General features: G+C 43.8%; 1 protein-coding gene across 1 annotated transcript; it reads right to left on the bottom strand.

Annotated features, from left to right (window-relative positions):
* Positions 1 to 509: 509 nt before the first annotated feature.
* Positions 510 to 7,911, bottom strand: RFK (riboflavin kinase). Its single transcript, XM_083577306.1, has 4 exons — positions 7,572 to 7,911; positions 5,377 to 5,528; positions 4,455 to 4,557; positions 510 to 3,170 (listed from the first exon to the last, which is right to left on the bottom strand). The coding sequence occupies exons 1-4, from the start codon at positions 7,651 to 7,653 to the stop codon at positions 3,037 to 3,039; spliced, it is 471 nt and encodes a 156-aa protein (XP_083433432.1). The 5' UTR covers positions 7,654 to 7,911; the 3' UTR covers positions 510 to 3,036.
* Positions 7,912 to 19,908: the final 11,997 nt, after the last annotated feature.

Below are 19,908 nucleotides of genomic sequence, written 5' to 3'. Positions count from 1 at the left end.
ACTCGTTAGTGAAGGATGAAGTGGAGCATACCTTTTAACCAGTTTTGTAAATATTTGACAGAATCTGTAGTCCCAAAGCAAATAATCTCTCATTGCTCAATTAAAGCAGATCAGGAGCAGTACACATTTCACACATAATAGCATAAAATATTCACAATAAACATTGCCATAAATTGTGCAGTAAACAATACCATATTTTCCGTGTATGAGACACCCCCATGTATAAGACAACCCGTTTTTTTGAACCCAAAATTAAGAAATCGGGCCAGAGCCTGAGCCAAGACTGCCCACACCAGAGCCTGAACCCCTGTGCACTCACCATCTGTGTATAAGACAACCCCCAATTTTTGACCAAAAATATTTAGCAAAAAACATGGTATTATACATGGAAAAATATGGCAGTTAGCGGAAACTGCTACCCCAATGTAATGTGTGTGAAGTGCCAGATGTGGACAAACTAGGCATGTTATTCTGTATTCTTTGTACATCAAGTATGACAAAATGAATAGTTACATATACACATTTTCCATACTTTTATTTGTTGAAATGAGTAGAAAAATAAAACCCTTAATAAAATTACAGTGGTAAATTTAAAATGAATCATCTTAAATACAGGTATATAAAAAGATAGAATTCAATAAATGATTTCATACACTCATGTATTTTTATCTGGACTGAACAATGAACATTTTTCTTGTTCATACTTTATAGTGCAGTTTTTCACAAAATTAAAGTACTCTGTGACTACATTCTCTTCATTCAAATTCAAATGCTCAAGATTCATAAACCCTTCCAGAAGGCACTCATTTCTAAAGACAACACAAATGGTAAACAATCATAGGTAGCAACATTATCAAGACCTCAGAGAGTTAAGCTTATGTTATCACCTCCGTCAGACAGTATGCTTACTTCCAACTGCTAACATTTAAATTATTGTGGGGTAAGCTTCCACAAACCTATTTTCCAGAAGCAATAGCTCAGCTTGGCATGGCATCTCCTTTCCCTCTCCTGAGCCAGAGAGGGGACTTTCCCATGTGGCACTACAGAACTTTGTAGTAGGAAGAAGCGCTTTTTCTGGCTCTAAGTCCACCTAATTTTGTGCTGCTCAACCCTGAAGCTGGAAGAAGCAGAAACATGCTGCTACAGGCCTGCTAACTGCATGCTAGAACATACACATTACCTGGCACACAGAGAACTTGCAAGTCAGTGGAAACCCAAATCATAAATATCTAATATATTAAAAATGAGGAAAGCCTAATTGTTTGGACATGGGCGGCGGGGGAGAGAGAATAGTGGACATGTTACTAAAAACTAACTTAGTATTCAACTAACTTTTACTCAGAATAGATGGACTGCAACTTAATGGACCCAAGTTAGTTATAGCCATTCATTTCAATGGGCGTACTTTGTGTAAAAGTTAGTTGAATAAAACCAGGATATTTAAACTTAACTACATCATTCAGATATGGATATAGGAACATTTCAACAATGACAGAAGGAGACTAGAGGTTTCTTTGCAAATCAACACAATGGGAAAATTCTGAAATATACAAGCACTTTTCCCACAAAAAAAGATACAACAAACACATAGGAGGCAAACAAGGTCACAATGACAAGCCCTGCATTTATTTCCAACCTGCGTGCATGTGAACTCTGGAAAAAGTATGATCTTCAAATGCACGTTCAGTTTGCATACTCATTTGTAGGTCTTCAACACAGATTCATAGCAGGACTTCCCACTGCAATTTCACTGCCCACAAACATGTTTACACATTTAACCTTGTGAAAACTGCTGTGTATTTAGCTCCCTACAATTATATCGCATTATTCTTAAATTAGGCTCTTTCTGGGACTGCACAAATGCCCAAAAGTTTACATTCCAACACATTTTTTCTAAGCAGTCTAACATTGCATTGTAGGACTTTGGTCATGTTTAACATAAAAGGCTTCAACAATTTAGAAGTATACTATGTGTACTTCTAAAAGAAGGTTTAACATAGAATCAGAATTAGACACAATTCTGATATCAATTCGGCTTCTGCAAAAGCTAAAAGTTGCTTGGGCCAATCCCCCTTGCTTTCCACCCTATGTATATCACTAAAGTTGTAGGCAAGTCATATATTATGCAAGCCATAAATCAAAGCTATACCATATTTAATCCACAACCAGGCAATATCGCTAATGAGTGCTTATGCACAGACTTTTCACCGAGAGGCAACTGCTAAATTTATATAGCAGCAAAGCAAGCCCCATACATCTTCTAAGTCAGCTAAATTCATCACTGAAATCTCCATTTATTTTACAATCCGTTTTGTAAAAGTTACGTTGTGCATAGATATGGTGAGACAAAGACTGAAATGTGTTTTTAATCATTCTACAATAAAGAAAAGAATATTTGTTATTTAAAAGTTTCTGATTTATCTGGTTTCAAATGCTTCTCTGGAAACCAGGGTCTTTGCACCCTATTGAGAATCAAGTACAGAAGACAAACTCTATTATAAGTATATAAAAATGCTGTTTTGAAGTCTCATTAAAATCAATGGCACAACATAAATCCTGAAATGTGACTAGTTTTCCTCTGGATGCAACCCATTTTTAATTATGTACCAAATGAAAACCAAGTATCCAAAAGAGAAGTCTACTTTACCATTGTATTTCCCTCACTACAAGAGTTTCTGGCATGATTGCTTTGACCTTTAAAATCAGAAAAGGATGCTCATTTAAAGATTAGCTAACCATCATTAGAAACATTTACAAATTACCTGTCAACATTAAGAAAGCTGTTTCTGAGCCTTGAATGACCTAGTAATAGTAACAGTGTGTACACATTGCCCAGGGTATGGTGAAACCTTTTTCCTAACTTGCCATTATAATATGTAGACTAATAAAAGTTACTTTTGCCTAACTATTTTAATTCAATACCAATACAAGCAGAACTCTTAAACCACAGGAATACTGGTTACAGATTTTTTTCTCTCTAAAGGACAGCCACTAAAATTAGTGGAATATACAGTGAAAATTAAGGAGTGGCATTACTCAATGACCATTAGCTATGTTGGTAACAGTAGTAGTGTGGAAGAAGTTGTCTTCTTTTAATTTCTGGTGTTCTGGCAAGTCTAGTTTTTTCTTAGCTTCTTCAATGTCATCTTGAATAGCTGCTATTAGTGCATCTGTATAAAATGAAAAGAAGTTGATACCATTTCACAGAGTAATTCTGCATAAAAGATTCAGAAAACATTCTTAAAATCCTTCTTCAAAAGTATCAAAGGTACTTTATCACAGATAAGGGGCAGACTCAATTTTGGTTCAGACACAGCAAGCAAACCAGTTTGGCATTACAGTGGTACCTCTGGATACAAACGGGATCCGTTCTGGAGCCCCGTTTGCATCATGAGCAGAACGCAACCCGCGTCTGCACGTCGCAATTTGCCACGTCTGCACATGTGGTGAAACCCGGAAGTAACCCATTCCGTTACTTCCGGCTCGCCGCGGGACACAACCTGAAAAGATTGAACCTGAAGCAAACGTAATAAGAGGTATGACTGTACATGGACATGCATCAGACTTGTCACAGTGTTCCTCTTGCACAGCAAACCAGCTGCCATTACATCCATATTGGACGAGCTAGTGTCTCAAAGCACATGATGCAACAACCTTGCTAAGCTAAACAGATCTGGTCTTTGCCTTGATGACGACCATCCAAGAACCTTAGTACAGCTCCTACGTTTGACTGAATTCAGACAAAATATAAAGAAAAAAACCCAAAACTGGAAACTACAACTAACTCAATGTTTTAAAGTATGGTTTGCACAATCTGTAGTTTGCAAAAGAGAAAGGCATGATTTGGTATTACATTTCTCTGTTTTGTGCCAAACTGAGATCTACCAGTCTGGTACTGTAAATGTAAGTTTATATTCTGTTCTCACCTATCCTCCAAGAAATGTACACCATATTGAGAGTAAATACATTTCCTATTAAGACGGTTGCCTTTATATAACCCTGTGTTCTAAAATGCATTGGCAGTACACAGGGAGAACATACAAGGACATAAAAACAATACACAACTGCATCCTGGAAATGTCTAGTTAGCTGGAAAAGGGGGGGGGGACATGTATCTTGATATAGGAAACTCCAAAATACAGTTTTTCCATCTCACTCAAAAAAGAAGCTACTAAATAATAATAGTTAATGTCTGGGCAGCTTGACAAAGGGATATCTAGCTTGTTACAGGTGTCATTACCATGAGAGGATGTATTGAGAAGGAAAAAGAGAGCAAGGGCGGCAGGCAAAGACAACATTGGGGCTGCCCTAGTTGGACTGTGCCCCCCACCCTGGGTCCCTCAGCAGAAAGTTGGTATATAGGTACAGTAAATAATTAAAGTAAATAAATAATGAATGAATAAATACTGCTATAGCTACACTGACAGTGGTTACAAAAGGTACTTAGGACTTACCTAAAGAACTGAAGTTTTTTTCTGGTCTTATGTATCCAACAATAATTATGCTAAGTATTTCTCCATAGAAGTCTCCTGCGAAGGTGTGAATGATGTGTGTTTCCTAGAACAACAGTTTCGTAATTTAATATATAGGCTTGATTGAGAATTTAGCAATCCTAATGGCCAGATATTACATACTATAGAAGGCAGTTTTCACACTATACTGCAGTTTACACTTTCAAAACAAACAAAAACCCCTTTCTAGGTGCTACGCATGTAACAATAAAGTGCAATAGAGGCAGAAAACCTTTAAGGTTGCTAGTCCTTTGCATATGTTCCTGTTGCACTTTCACACAACAGTTTACTGCTACTAACTTTCCCGTACCATTTTATTTCTACCTACCCTTCTAATATATTAGCCTTTCACAAGAAATCAGTTTGAAATAGCAACTGTGTATCTCCTTCAGTTCAGTGAACACTTCCTCATGAGCTAACACAGCTTCCAGCCAAACTAGTTCTGATGAAGCACATAACAGAATGTGTAAGTGCAGGCATACACCTGCGTTCTTGGAGAATTTAAAAGTAACTACCATTGATCTCAGGATAAGAAGCATTCTGTCACAGCCAATACATGTATCCCAATTTCAGTTTAAAGTGTTAAATATCAGTATTTGATCTGTCATCAAGGATCAGAAATAGGAAATGTATTTCCTATAAAGCAGAAGGGGACTCTCCCCCCCATGCTATTATTATTATTATTATTATTATTATTATTATTATTATTATTATTAAGGAAAACTCCTTAATTGTGAGTTTAGCAGCATGCAGACCTTAATGCTTTCAGATCAGCTCTGACATTATCAAGAAATATTCTCAGGAACTGTTCCAACTGAAAGTACAATGGTTTTCTCATAAGCTAGATAAAATATAATGTTCTTACCACTGATTTTTTAACATTCTTATAATATGGATTCCAGCCTATGCTCGCAACCATTTTATGCACATCTCCATTTCCAACAGAAGCCCAGCCATAGTATATGCCAGTAGAGATATCAGATGGGAAGCTATCAACCACTTCCTCAGAAAAGTTAGCTGAAAAATATAAATGAAACAATTACGTTAAACAAACAATTACATTAAAACGTTTCATAAATGATAGGAAAAGGACGATGCCCCAGGTCAGTTCAGTTAACTTGGTATTCCTATTTAGATGGTACATGATTAGAATCCAGATCAAGTTTGGGCTCTGATTGTCCTAGTTTTAGCCAGTGTTTTAAGTCACCAAGAAAGATGGCATTTAAATCTATTCTTTATCAAGTCATGGTTTGTGAAACAATTGTGTATAGTAATTGGTTGCTAGAAAAAAAAAACACAACGGCTATACTGTACAACACAATAATCCAAAAACCTCTAGTACTTCTATTTCTTTAGAGATGCAAAAATTTTCTCTGTACGTCTGCAAAACCACTAAGCAAGCTAAATTATTTTAAGACAAGGGCCACAATCCTCCACAAATTTTTCAAGACTGTAGGTTAAGACCTGACAGTCAACTTGGTGCAGAGTGGTTAGTGCATCAAATTAAACTAGGAGAACTTTAGTCCCATGGAGTTCAGTGAGTGGCCACAAGACACTCGCTAGCGCTCAGTCTAGCCTACCTGTGAGAATAAAATGAGGTGGGTAGGAATAACGTACACCAATCCTACTTTTACACTGATGGAAGGGAGAGATGCACTGGAATAGCAACTGCCACATCTGCAGCCCTGACTTTTCACCGTGGACAGGGTGGAGGTTGAGGCAGCTTTTAATTTATCCTCTCATTTACTGTCTGCAATGAGAGTGAATTAGCTATGCCAAGTCTAGGATTGGTGCCCGTACGTGAGACGTATCTGAGAAATGAAGGGACAAAGGATGTGGCATTTCCATGCTATTCTCAGCACACCCCATTTCCCTCTACTCTACTAGCCAGCAATACTTGCTGTGGGCAGTAGCATAGCTAGGGGGCAGGGCACCCTAGGTGGCACTTACCTTGGGGTGGCATGCCAGAGCCCATGGTTCCAGACAAGTCCAGGCATCCCCAGAGCCCAGTGCATCACTCCCCAAAGCACCACAGCCCAGGGTTGGGCTTGCAGCACGTGGAGCTCCTCTGTCGCCCCCAGATACCACAGGGTGGCTGAGAAGGACACAACTGGCACATGCTGGCCCCGCAAGCCATGTGGGGTCTGCAGTGCACCACCCACAAAAGCAACAAGGGGCTGGCATCTGCCCACCACCTCCCTCCAGCAGGAGGGTGCCCCGCAGGAATGCAGTGGCTCGGACTCCAGCTCTGTGCTGTTTTTGCAGACAGGGCTGGGCCAGCTCCTACACACTGTGTCACAGATGGAGGGAATTGAGAGGGACATAGTTCTGGCAGTGCAACCCACCCTGGCTAAGCCACTGGCTGCGGGTGGCCCAGCTGACTTCCCAAGGGGGCTTCCATCTCCAGTGGAGCAGCACCTGTTCTGTTTCCAGAGGTCACTCATCTGGCTTACAGGTGAGGGTAGGATGGTGCCCAAAATCATGCAAAATGCAGTTGGCAATTGGTCGAGAAAGCACTATTTCTCCGTAATATAAAAGTCCCTGCTGTTTGGATGATAAATGTTAACTTCCCACAACTGCATCAGAGTTTAACATTAATGCTAAATTCGGTTTAATTTTAGATCAAATTACTGTATATACTGAAAGCAACAGCTCCATTTATATCCCATTTTCCCTCTAAATCAGATTTTTCCGAAGCTATTGATCCACCAGCAGCAGGTGGTTTTGTTCTATTTATTTATCTACTTGGCTCCCTGCTGCCTCCTCTTCATTGCGCCGCCGGGAACACGGTCCCGCATTGCTGCACAAGGAGCCGGTTTCCTTATCAGATTCTCTCTCCTTACAACATCCCGGTTAAAGAGGTCGCGGATATTTCCCCGTTTGGCTTCAAGTCTGGGACACGCGGCAGGCCAGGACCCCGGTCACTCGAAGGCCTTCGAAGCCGCGGCAGCATCAGCGTCTGGTGGGAGGAACGAAACCGAAGCCCGCCACCGGAGGGAGGCCCGGCTCCCCGCTTCCCTCCGGGAAAGGCCCCGAGGGCCGCCCGGCCGCCGCGCTCACCTGTGGGGATGCCCAGCTCCTTGGAGCCCCGGCCGAAGCCGCGCACCACCTCCCCGCGGCAGAAGTACGGCAGGCTCTTCATGGCCAGCCGAGAGAAGCCCCGCGAGGCCACGGCGGAGCCCGGTCCGGCCCCGGAGGCAGAAGCGGCAGGAAGGGAGGGCGGGACGAGGCGACCGGGCGGGCAGGCGGGCGGACGGGCAGCTGCGCGCGGCGGCCGGAGAACTCGGGCTGTGCCGGTGCGGAAGAGGCGGGGCCTCGCGCCGCGTCACAGGAGGCGGGGGCGAAACGCCGCTGGAAAGTTCCAGCTCCGGCGGCCAACCGCGCCTCGACCCCGCCCCCTGATGGGCGGAGCCACCGCTCTCCCCGCTCCGGTTCTGTGGGGAGGGAGGAGGAGCGACGGCGGAAGGGGCGCCTCTGCGCCTGCGCGGGGCCGGCCACCATCCAGAAGCCCCTCCGCGAGCGGCGCGCGAGGAATCCTGGGAGGAAAAGCTGCCTCGTGGGCCGGCGCGGCTCGCCTCGTCTGCATTCGCAGACGCGTGTCAACCCCAGTAGGGATTGCGGCTCCCTTCCGCCGCAGCAAATGCTTATGTATTAAAGGCTTTATTCTTCTGCTTGGAAGGAGCCCTGGAGCTGCCTTTCTCCGCCCTCGGCACAAAAAGCATAAGGTCCAAAGCCCTCGAAATCAGCAGCGAGGCAGCATCGCGAAGAGGGGGACAAGATTTCCAGAAGCCTCAAGGGCCTGGCCAGGGTTTGGGGGGCGGGGCAGGACGCCCTCCTGGCACCACCCTCTGTCTGACCCTCGAGCAGATTCGGAGTGAAATGTCCCAACAACACTTCTTTTAAATTACTTGCCTTTGACCCCCAAGGGCTCGGGGAAATCTGTCAAAACCTTTCTACAAATTCTGTTAAGTATTTTTATTTTTTTTACTTCTTCCCTGACTTCCCCCATGAGAACTCTCCATCAGGGAAGATGCAGGAAGCAGGCACGGGAAGAGCACTGCGGGAGGGGGGGGACCCCTGGGGTCCCTTCCAAGTCTACAATTCTGTGATTCCTTTTTGCAGAGTTTCTGGTTATGGCAATAAGGCTCGGCCAAACCAAGACACCTTGGCCCCTTAGGAGAACAAAATTCCATCTCCTCCACCAGGGAAGGAGTGAGTGAAGATCTACCTAAAGACCAAGATCTACATTGGGATCTATTGCCCCTGTGAATCCTGCTGCCTGAGGTGGTCACCTCCCTTTGCCTCCTGGGTGGGCTGGCCTGAGAATGCTTTGACCATTTCTACTGTCTTAAGATACCGTGCTTCTCTATAAAGAGAGTGATTGCCCTCTTGCCTACTCTGCCTCACAGCTACACGCCCCAGCCACATGCTGTGTTTGGCATGTGCCCAGGTTTCCTGTCCACACAGCGGAGGTGCTTGTTTTGTCAAGTGTGCAGGGTCACCTTCATGGGCAAGGCATGCAGACAATGTTGTTTTTGTTGGCTGGCTGCCATAGGTGTCACATGATCCAATATGTTCTCTTGCATTAAAAAGTCTTGGCACGCTGCTGGAAGCAAATCAGGTGGCACCAGGGATTTTCCTTGGCTGTGGCCTTTTATTACTCATAAATAATGTCAAGTCATGCTTCCAAACTCTGATTTCAGCTTTACCTTTAATTGGCACAGAGCACTGATACTTTCACAGGTGCTGGTTTCCTTTCACAGTGAAGGTCAAAGCAGCACCTGCTGAACTTCCCAACACAGAGATATTGAAGCTTTAAGATTTGGTGGCGGGGTGGGGATGACCAACAAACAAACACCCTCACTCCACCAAAAGGAAAAAAAAACTGACAAAAAAGTAGGCAACAACCTCCCCCCTGCAAAAAATACAACAACAGGATTAACAAGCTCAAAAACTCAATAAAGCGGGAGGAGTATGGACTTTGGCAGGCTCCAAACAAGGTACCTGAGGGTGCTGTGGTTCCCCACAGGTGCCAGACTGGGGCCCCCAGGGCTAGGCAGTTGATAAAGAGGAAGGAGCCAATGCTTCACAGCTGAAATCATTAAAGATAGAAGCTCAGAAGAGGAAGCAAGGGTGAGAGGAAGACTGCAGTAGCAATACTATGGAAGAACTGCAGGCAATATACCTGCAGTTGGCTGTTAAACTGCAGAGATCGTGAACTCTAAATAGCCTGTGATTTAACTGGGGTGAAGATTAAAAGGTTAATTGGTTAATGTTTGAAGGCTGGATCTACAGCAACTATATAGTCACTTCTTTAAAATAACAGTAACATTAACATAGGTGAAGCAACATTGTTATATATCCAACCTGTAAATAAACCTATTATTTTATATTATAGTAACCTTTAATAAATTGTAATACATCTAACTTTCCAATCTTCATTTTCTAGTCTGTTCATCCCATGTCTATATCTAGCAAGAAAAGGCATTCAAAGCTGTTATCGGTATTTACTTGAAATGATGGCAGTAGGGACATTAACTGGGATAATGCTAGTACATACTTTTAATATATGGTGTATGCGGCAGAGACCCTATATGTAATGATATAAGCGTGGTAAGTAACCCCTTGTGACAGATTGGTGGCAGATGTATGGGACTGTCAAGACTAGGTGGCCAGTACAGATTGGTGGACAGTGCTGGGATTGTAAAAACAACCAGTCCACAGTCAGGTTTGTGCGTACTTTGAATCTGAATTCTGGTCAGCAACCAGGAGGGAATGCTCATCCCAATTTTGCTAGTTCAAATATAGGTTAGGAGGATCAGCATGGAAGGCAAAACCAGTGTTATGCCAACATAATGACTTTAATTCTAAAACTCCACAACAGAAAATGCAAATTCTATGAAACACTTCCTATTGTTTTCTGCTGCAATAGACTAGCCTTTCTTAAGGTTCTGTCATGTTCAGAAAATTCAGGCTAATTGTTTAAATATTCTTCTTCTGTCCACTGGGTGGCACAGATCATCTACTTTTAGATTCAAGAATAGCTGCTCAGGACAATTTAAGTTACTTCAAGACATGAGTAGAAGTCAGTAGTTTTAGGACAGCTTGCTGTATAATGCTGCTATGTAATTCATATCTAAGATCTCTGCTTGGGGGCTAATCTGCTAATAAGCTCCTTGGATGTCTGGAATTTGCTGGTATCTTGTGCAAACTCTGTTTTGGGTTCTCCATCTGAGACAAAGCACAACATCTGGCTGCGATAGCTGATTTATTACTATTGATACATGATACATTGCAATATTCAGGCTAAACAATTAAAAAGTATGAATGTCACCACAACAAGAATCTATAGTTCTCCACTTAATTTTTTGTCCTCTGATGTATTTTAATGTGTACCTAGAGTTGCATGTCCCTTGCCCTGCTCCCCCCATTGAAGAATGTGCATACACCCATTTAATTCCCATTCATTAAAGCTATAATCCTATACTCACCTGGGAGTAAGCCCTAATGTAGTAAAAGAGACTTAATTCAGAGCAGACATAGGATTGGACTGTAGGGCACACTTTAATTGCTCCATGATCACTGTGGTGCTGTGAAAAGCTACCTTTTAAAAGAAAAAAGCTACATCTCTTGGACTCCAGTCCTGAATATCTGATGGGAGGAAAACAAAACCTGATACCACTATGCCATAAAGTAGTAAAGAGAATAGGTCCTTAGTCTGCATGTTAAAGAAATAGCACTTAGTGGGAAAACCAATGGCAAATATATTGTTCAATTAATGACACAATACCTGTGAACCATTTATTTTTCCATTAGCATATTTGTTAAGCAAAATGTTCTACTGAATAAATGATTCACATAGTTCTGCCATATACGTAAATGGAATTTAAAATATTGCTTTAAATGCAATTATTCACCTGCTTAACTGATTCCAGGGACGCGGGTGGCGCTGTGGGTAAAACCTCAGCGCCTAGGGCTTGCTGATCGCATGGTCGGCGGTTCGAATCCCCGCGGTGGGGTGAGCTCCCGTCTTTCAGTCCCAGCTCCTGCCCACCTAGCAGTTCGAAAGCACCCCTAAGTGCAAGTAGATAAATAGGTAAAGGTACCCCTGCCCGTTCGGGCCAGTCTTGCCAGACTCTAGGGTTGTGCGCTCATCTCACTCTATAGGCCGGGAGCCAGCGCTGTCCGCAGACACTTCCGGGTCACGTGGCCAGCGTGACAAGCTGCATCTGGCGAGCCAGCGCAGCACACGGAACGCCGTTTACCTTCCTGCTGGTAAGCGGTCCCTATTTATCTACTTGCACCCGGAGGTGCTTTCGAACTGCTAGATTGGCAGGCGCTGGGACCGAACGATGGGAGCGCACCCCACCGTGGGGATTCGAACCGCTGACCATGCGATCGGCAAGTCCTAGGCGCTGAGGTTTTACCCACAGCGCACCCGCGTCCCTAAGTAGATAAATAGGTACCGCTTTATAGCGGGAAGGTAAACGGCGTTTCCGTGTGCTGCGCTGGTGCTGGCTCGCCAGAGCAGCTTTGTCACGCTGGCCACGTGACCCGGAAGTGTCTCCGGACAGCACTGGCTCCCGGCCTCTTAAGTGAGATGGCTGCACAACCCTAGAGTCGGACACGACTGGCCCGTACGGGCAGGGGTATCTTTACCTTCAACTGATTCCAGGACCTGGGATAGCCTACTAGTAAGGTGGCAATTGGACTGCCACTTCACTTCCTCATAAACACACCCTTAATAGTTGTTCTGTAAATAAGACTCTAAATCAATTAAACATTCTAAACTAACAGAAAATTTCCCTAAGACACACACACACACAAAATGCTCTCCCCACTTTTTCAAATGTGCCTATTTGTCCTTGATTTGTCATCAGCCTTTGATGGCTTTAAAAGGAGATTAGATAAATTCCTAGAGGATAAGCCTATCACGGCCACGGACAACCTCCACAGCTGTAGGTGGTAAGCCTCTGACTACCTGTTGCTTGGATTCACAAGTGAGGAAAGTGCTGTTGCACCCGTTACCTGCTTGCAGGTTTCCCACAGGCATTTGAGTGGCCACCGTGAGAACAGGATGCTGGCCTAGGTGGGGCTTCTTTCTTACGTGACCACACACAGGAAAAAAAGTGTGTCTTACAGTTCAACGCCTGTGTGGGTGTTAGAGCGTGAACCTGACATTGTGCAGGCACTTTATGAAAATATAGAAGAAGTGCATTTTTGAGGTCTTGAATTTGAAGCTGGCAATGGGATCCAGAAGATCAATTCCAAGTGCAGGTTGCTGAACAGTAACTAATTTTACAGGAGAATAACTCTGAAGAGGAAGTTGCTGTTTTTGCTTTGGCTGGGCAACAGGGAAAGGATCATAACTCAGTAGTAGAGCCTTTGCTGTGCATGCAGAAGACCCCTGACCTCTCTTGGTAAGGCTGGGAGAGACCCCAGTCTGAAGTCCTGGAGACCTGATGCCAATCAGTGTTGATAATGCTAAGCTAGATGGACCAAAGGTCTGACTCAGTATAAGGCAGCTACCCATAGTAATAGAATAGTATCCTGTTTGGCTGGATGAAGAGCTTTGCTGTGGCCCATGCACTGGTTTGGACTGCAGTGATGTGCTCTATGTGGGGCTTTCCTTACGACTGCTGAGGCCCACGCAGGTAGGGCGCAGTGCCCCTTACAGGTCATACACCTGTGCTAAAAGCTCTGAACTGGTTGCTTATGTTCAACGAGGGTTGAGTTCTTGTTACTTACATAGAAAAGCCCTAAACAACTCTGAGCCAGGTTACCTGAAAGAGTGACTTCCCTCCATTGCCCAGTAAGGGCACTGATAGCAACAAATGGAACTAGCTCAGCCTTGCCCTAGCCTAATGATCATTGGTTTGTGGCGACAGGGACCAGTAATATGGAAAGCATTCCCTGCTTAAAATGAGAGGCACCATCTGTATTGGGGTTCCCCTAGCTTTGGAAGATGTACCTCTTTACATGGGTATTCCCTTGATCTCTCCACCTGTCTCCTGTTTTTAATTTTAATGGGATTGTTTTATTGCCTAGTTTAATGGTGGGTGTTCATATTTTAACGCTTGTGTGGCTGGGTTTTGTAAGCCACTTAGAAGCCTTTATTAGCATTAGGTAGTATAAAAATTAATTTAGTAATGATTATTGAAACTGCTGACTTGTGAGCGGCTGGACAGTCTCCTACTGCACAAATATAAGAGGGACATCTATTGCCCCACCCACTACCGCTATGTGGAGCCTGGGAGGTTGGCCTTGAAGGAATGCAGCCTCTGGGCTGAAAAAGGTTTCCCACACTTGATGCAGATGCACCAAAGCAGGCCTGCAGCAATAAGGTACTTTTGACATCACTGCTCACCTGCACGGAAGTTACTGAGAAGGGATCTGATATCTTCAGCCAGCATGAAACTGCTGTGTGACTCAGCCAGTAATGTTACTGGTCTCCATTTTGCAAGATCAGTGTGCCTTTGAAGTTAGTAAAGACCCACCCAAGAATATGCCATGAGCTGAGGTTTTCAGTTTCTGCTGCCTTAATAAAGTTAATTCTCTTCAGGCAGACTTTTCAATTTGTCTTAATTTTTATACTGAAATGTTATTTTTATTTATCTTTCATATCTTTTTGTGATTTATTGTTATTTGTTTTATTTCATTTATGATCATTTTAGGTTGCAAGCCTGAGCTCGTTTACCTGGGAGTAAGCCTTTGTCCTGGGCCTGTTGTAGCTCAATGTCTTTATAATGTCTTGGATGAAGGAATTGAGGGGATGTTCATCAAATTTGCAGATGACATCATGGTGTTCAGTGGTGCCTATTTCCAAGTACACGTAAATATGGACAGGATTGAACAATTGAATGTTGTTAGCTGCCTTGAGTGCTATTCTGTAGTGGAAAGGTAGAGTATAAATTATTTTAATCCATAAATAAAGTACACAGGGGGGAAATGTTAACAATGGAACCAAAAAGCCGTGAAATGTAAGGGCTTATCCATCTTTGAGCATCATTTAGTTGTTAATCCACTTTTCCACCCGTTGAATGGCACTGAAGTAGTCCACACCCACATGTATTTCAGTTTGTATATGGGGAAGAACATTGGTCTTTCCCATTCATATCAATAGGTGTTGCCTTTTGTGTTTGTCCTTGTCAGGGAAAAAGGTGGGGCCAGTTTAAGTTTGTGGGTTAACTTTTCCATACATTTCCCATACATTTTTGTACTAGTGGTCTATATTCACTCTTGATAGGTCTTTCCAGTAGCTAGCTATGATGCCTCTAGCTGCTTAGAGTGACTTTGAGTTCCTTGTCATGTGAATGTGCATCCTTGTCTTGGAATGTCTTGGAATAGGGCTAATTCTGGAGCTGCTTCTACTACTTGTTTTGTTATTTTGCAGATTTCCTGCAGCACTGATTAAATTTGGGGGCATTCCCACCACATATGGAGGTATGTGCCAGTGGAGCTGCAGCCTCTTCAGCATTTTTCCTGGGTGACATCATGCTTTCTTGACCTCTATAACTTATGTTTTTCATACACACACTTGAAACTGTGATGTAAATAACAGCAACTTGCATGGAAGAAAAGTTTGTGTGTGTGCATACACAGTCTTGTTTTGAGGAAATAAGACTTGATGCTGCAAAGAATTAAGATGATATAAATAGGCAGAAATTAGGAAGGAAGAAGACATGAGAAAGGATGCAATCATGGAGGGAGGATTTGGAATGATGAGAGGAAGACAGAGCAGATTTTAAATGAATGAGGTGTTAGCTGGAGGGAGACTTTAAAGGAGGCAGATATGCATGAAGGGGGAAGAGGAAAGGAGGGAGGATGTGGGCTGGGGGGAGTCAAGGAAATGGATGGATAGCAATGATTCCAAACAATGGAGGAGAAAACCACAAAAGAATATGCCAATGGAAAGGAGGTCAGATGAGGGGCCAGATTGTTAGTCACATCTCTGAACTGTGGTGAATGTGTGTGTGCTTATCAGCATCTTGCACTGTTCCCTAAAGTGATGCCTCCTGCTGCTGCAATCCTCTCCTGGCTGGTACTGAGCCAGCCCAACAGCTGAGTGACAGCAAACTGGCCAGAGCTTACCTCCTTCAGCTGGACTAGAAGGAACCAGGGCAGAACTGATAGTCTAGAAGCACTGATAGTGCAGAGACTCTGACACCATCAAGTTTTCACCACAACACACACGTAACTGGCTGTAAAGTAACATAACATTGTATGTACAGTGGTACCTTGGGTTAAGTACTTAATTCGTTCCGGAGGTTCGTTCTTAACCTGAAACTGTTCTTAACCTGAAGCACCACTTTAGCTAATGGGGCCTCCTGCTGCTGCTGCGCCGCCGGACAGAATTTCTGTTCTCATCCTGAAGCAAAGTTCTTAATCTGAGGTACTATTTCTGGGTTAGCGGAGTCTGTAACCTGAAGCGTCTGTAACCTGAAGCATATGTAACCCGAGGTACCAATGTAATAAAACTGTGATTTAATCGTCATATCAAAAAATTGCAAAGCACAGTTCCTGACGGCAATAACATATCATATTACTATTAACCTTCTACATGTATTATTGTCGTGAAGTCCAAAGATTGTGAAGTCAAGCATTGGCAACAGGAACTATACGTTGTAATTGTTGAACTTGACAATCTTTGGACTTGACAATCCTTGGACTTTACGACAATAATACATATAGAAGGCTAATAGTAATATGATATGTTATTGCCATCAGGAACTGTGCTTTGCAATATTTTTATATGACGATTAAATCACAGTTTTATTACATATAATGCTATGTTACTTTACAGCCAGTTACGTCTGTGTTGTGGTGTTCTAAACATGATTTACATAATGAGGCAATTGTGGTGTGTGTTGACCATCAAGTTTCCAGCGAGATCTAAGTTGCTCATTGAAAGCAGAAACCTAACTTAATCCAGTGAAAAAAGATACCTCCTCTGACAATGTGTGTAGCCAGTGCTTTTTTTCTGGGGGGATGCAGTGGTACGCACACCCCTAAACCCCTATGCCCCTAAATGTATACCCCTATGAAATACCCCTGGGAATCTAAGTTTGGCCTCATTGAGGGGCAGTATTTCAATATGAGTAGAAAAAAGAGAGTACCTCTAAACATTTTTTTTTAAAGAAAAAAAGCACTGTGTGTAGCCCTGGGGAAATCAGCCTTGGCCATAATTCCACATTAGCATTCTGTCATGCAAGTGTGGTCTCCTCCTTTATCCATGCATCAAAACGTGTGTTTTTTCTGAGCACACACTCTGTTTTGAACTGAAGAGGAAGAGGAAGCAAGTGGGGGAAGGGACTGCTGCAAGTGAGAGGGAACTGAGGCTGGGTGAGGTGAATCAGTGGCAGCAGGGAGGGAGAGGGAGAGAGGCAAGTCAAGGGGAGGAGGAATATGCAGCAGTGGTGACTGAGCCAACTTTCCTTTAACTAGTCTGCATCTCAGTCATGGGCGTAGCCAAGAGGGGGCAGGGGGCAGCTGGCCCCCCTAAATAAATCAAAATCAATGCAAATCTGAGGTTCTGCCCCCCCCCTAACAAAAGCCTCCCCTCCCCACAAAAATCCTGGCTACACCTTGATCTAAGTTTTGCCTCAGTTTGATTAGGCTGTCTGTGTGTGAGCAACATGAGAGTCATTAAGCACTGAGGTTAAAGGTGACATAATCAAGGTCTCAGTGATTGAAGCAAGGATGCCTTGGGCCTCCATCAGATCCATAACTAGCATGACTTTCCAGTGGTGACCAAAGAGAGTTTTAATGCAACCCTTCTATTTCTCTGTATCTAGTTTTTCCAGGAAGTAAGCATTTAACCCACAGGCAAGGGACTATACTATTGGCAACTGTTGACCCAAACAGAAAGCAAGCCAGGTTAAACAGACTTGCAGAGCCAGAAAGCATATTTGTGTAATGTAATGTCCTGTAACTCTTAAAGCTCACATTCATTTCTGAAATTCTCCTGCATAATTAATGATAGATGCATTACAGGAAATTCCAGTGCTTAAAGAACTGGCTCACTTTCTTTAAACTTGATGGAATTTCTCTAGTTTTTAGGGCACAATCCTTTAATCAGGATATGCCGGCAGAGGACCTGCAGGCCATATGGCAGAAGCCCCCTGCTATGCTGGCAAAGTTGGCATTACTAATGCTGGCACAACAACTATCCTCGTGTATCTGTGTCACCAACACAACTGTGCCAGTGTAGCAACCAAAATGGGACACAGATGTGTACAGGACATGGAAGGAGCAGACTGATGCTAAATGCTATACTCTTCAGACCCCATCCATGTCCTTAACATTAAGATGTCTATAGAGCGGGCATAAGGAAAAGTTCACCTATTGAGCTCAGTGGTGAGGGGGGAAACAGCAAAATGAAAATCTCTTACTGCTTTGCCCACAAAACAAAACAACTTAGAAAATTTGGTATAGCTCTGTACCCAGTCAGAGTACACCAACACCTGGATATAAAGAGACACATGTCAGACGGTAAGATGTGCTCCCTGGGGCTATAATCACTCTGGCCTCATGTCACACTTAAAACACACAAGGGGGTTCTTTGGTGAAGGAGAATTGTGGAGAAGGGGCCCTCTGCCTTCAGCACACACCTGCACCAGACATTTAAAGCACTGTTATACAATTTGTTATATCATAGTCTAAAGTATCCTTGGAACTGCAGTTTGTTTGGGGTGCTGAAAATTGCTGGGAGATCCCCTTCCCTTCACAGTACTATGTTTCCCAGAATGAATTAGCAATCAATCCCTCATGGTCTGTCTGGTGACATCAGGGGATTGATAGTGGGTGGAAATGGTTCCCCACCCCAGGTTTAGTATTACAATACAAGCTACAGCAAGCCTTGGACTCCCTTCCTCCCTCCTTCCTCCTTCTCTGATGCAGCCAGAAGCCACTGGTAGCACACATCAGAGTGCCCCAAAATACACCAGTCATTGTGTTGCCTTCAGCAACCAAGTGACCACAACTTAGAAGCATAAACTAGAAGTAGGGCCATCACAATTTTTTAGATCAACTTTAACAGACAGAAGCTTTCCATATCTCCCATCTCCATGCTATTAAAAAATTGTCCCTGTTGTCTTTACCCATATCAGTTGTACATAAAAAGGAGCCCTGAAAAAATAATGGCATGACTACCATCCCAAGAAAACATTGCAGTAAAGGCTAAAAGCATAAGCCAGGGACGTGGATGCAACTCCTTGTAGGTGACCTATGGGGGAGAGGGAGAAGCATGGGTTGCATGCCAGTGGTGGACCAGACCAATGCAAAAGTGTGGGGGGCCATCTCTCATAATGACCCCCCACCTGCACATCCACACACAGACATTCATGCACACATAAGCAGCTGGCACAGTGGGGTGCTTCTGCAGTCACCCTCCCAACACCAGAATGACTGCTGCTAACCTGGACAGCGAGCGGGTGCTGCTGCATGGGTGTGCTGGCAAGAGTGCCCGGGTGGCTCCCCTGGGGTGCCACCCTGACCTTGCCACCACCCTGTCCCACCCCTGTAAGTAGCAGCAACGCTGGTGCCAGGATGGCAACTCTGCGGCACTGCCCCAGTGATCCTGCATACACATTTTCTCACATATACAGAGTTGCACAACTCTGGATCCAAGCTATCCTGTTTTTCCTTGCCAAATTAGATGGTTAAATAGATTTTCCTGCCACCCTTTAGACAGGAAAAGTTCTCCACAAAATATTTTTGTGCAGCAGTGGCCAAACCAACTCAAGCTGCATCCTGATACTGAAAAATTCTGGGAAGTGTTTCACATAAAGCATTTCCAGTATGATCTTCACTTGGAATGATCTCAGTAGGCTGGGGAAGCTTTCACTATCATTATGTCTGTGAGAAACATACCTGCAGTAGGTTCAGGTCACTGAACTAAAAGTAAAGGTATTTTATTCATGAATTCTGTGCAAACTGAACATTTCTCAATTGTTCAGCTTCCCAGGGCATTTTGTATGGTACAGGAAGCTAAGCTTGAGATGCTCTTGGACTACAATTCCCATCATCCCTGCTATTGGCTCTGCTGCCTGGGGCTGATGGTAGTTGGAGTTCATCAGCATCTGGAGGGCTGCAGGTTCCCTGCTGTACAGTGATGGTGCTATTACAAGAAGAGCAAATACTGGTAGTTTATGGACTTCTATTTTTATCACTACTGACTGCAGCTGAATCCTGAGAATTGACATGACCTGAGAATAGCACTCCTGCCAACAGACCAGGTTCATAGCTTGGTGGAACTCCTTGCTTTCAAATTTCAGTGGTGCCCTGTGTGACGCCAAAATTAGGCAACCCCTGCCTCTTGTCTTCTGTTCCAACTCATTGTTGTGGCACCCCCTGCAGTGCCCTCTTGGCCCAGTGCAGGAGAACCAGTTGTGCTCTG

Source organism: Podarcis filfolensis (assembly GCF_964270895.1).
Source record: "Podarcis filfolensis genome assembly, chromosome: 11".
Classification (NCBI taxonomy): domain Eukaryota; kingdom Metazoa; phylum Chordata; class Lepidosauria; order Squamata; family Lacertidae; genus Podarcis; species Podarcis filfolensis.
This window is presented reverse-complemented; position numbering and strand designations above follow the sequence as displayed.

Coding starts and splice junctions, on each gene's coding strand:
- RFK (XM_083577306.1), bottom strand. CDS start 7,653: ATGAAGAGCCTGCCGTACTTCTGCCGCGGGGAGGTGGTGCGCGGCTTC. Junction 5,529..7,571: donor GGAGCTGGGCATCCCCACAG/GTGAGCGCGGCG, acceptor TATATTTTTCAG/CTAACTTTTCTGAGGAAGTG. Junction 3,171..4,454: donor AAAAAACTTCAGTTCTTTAG/GTAAGTCCTAAG, acceptor CATTTTATACAG/ATGCACTAATAGCAGCTATT.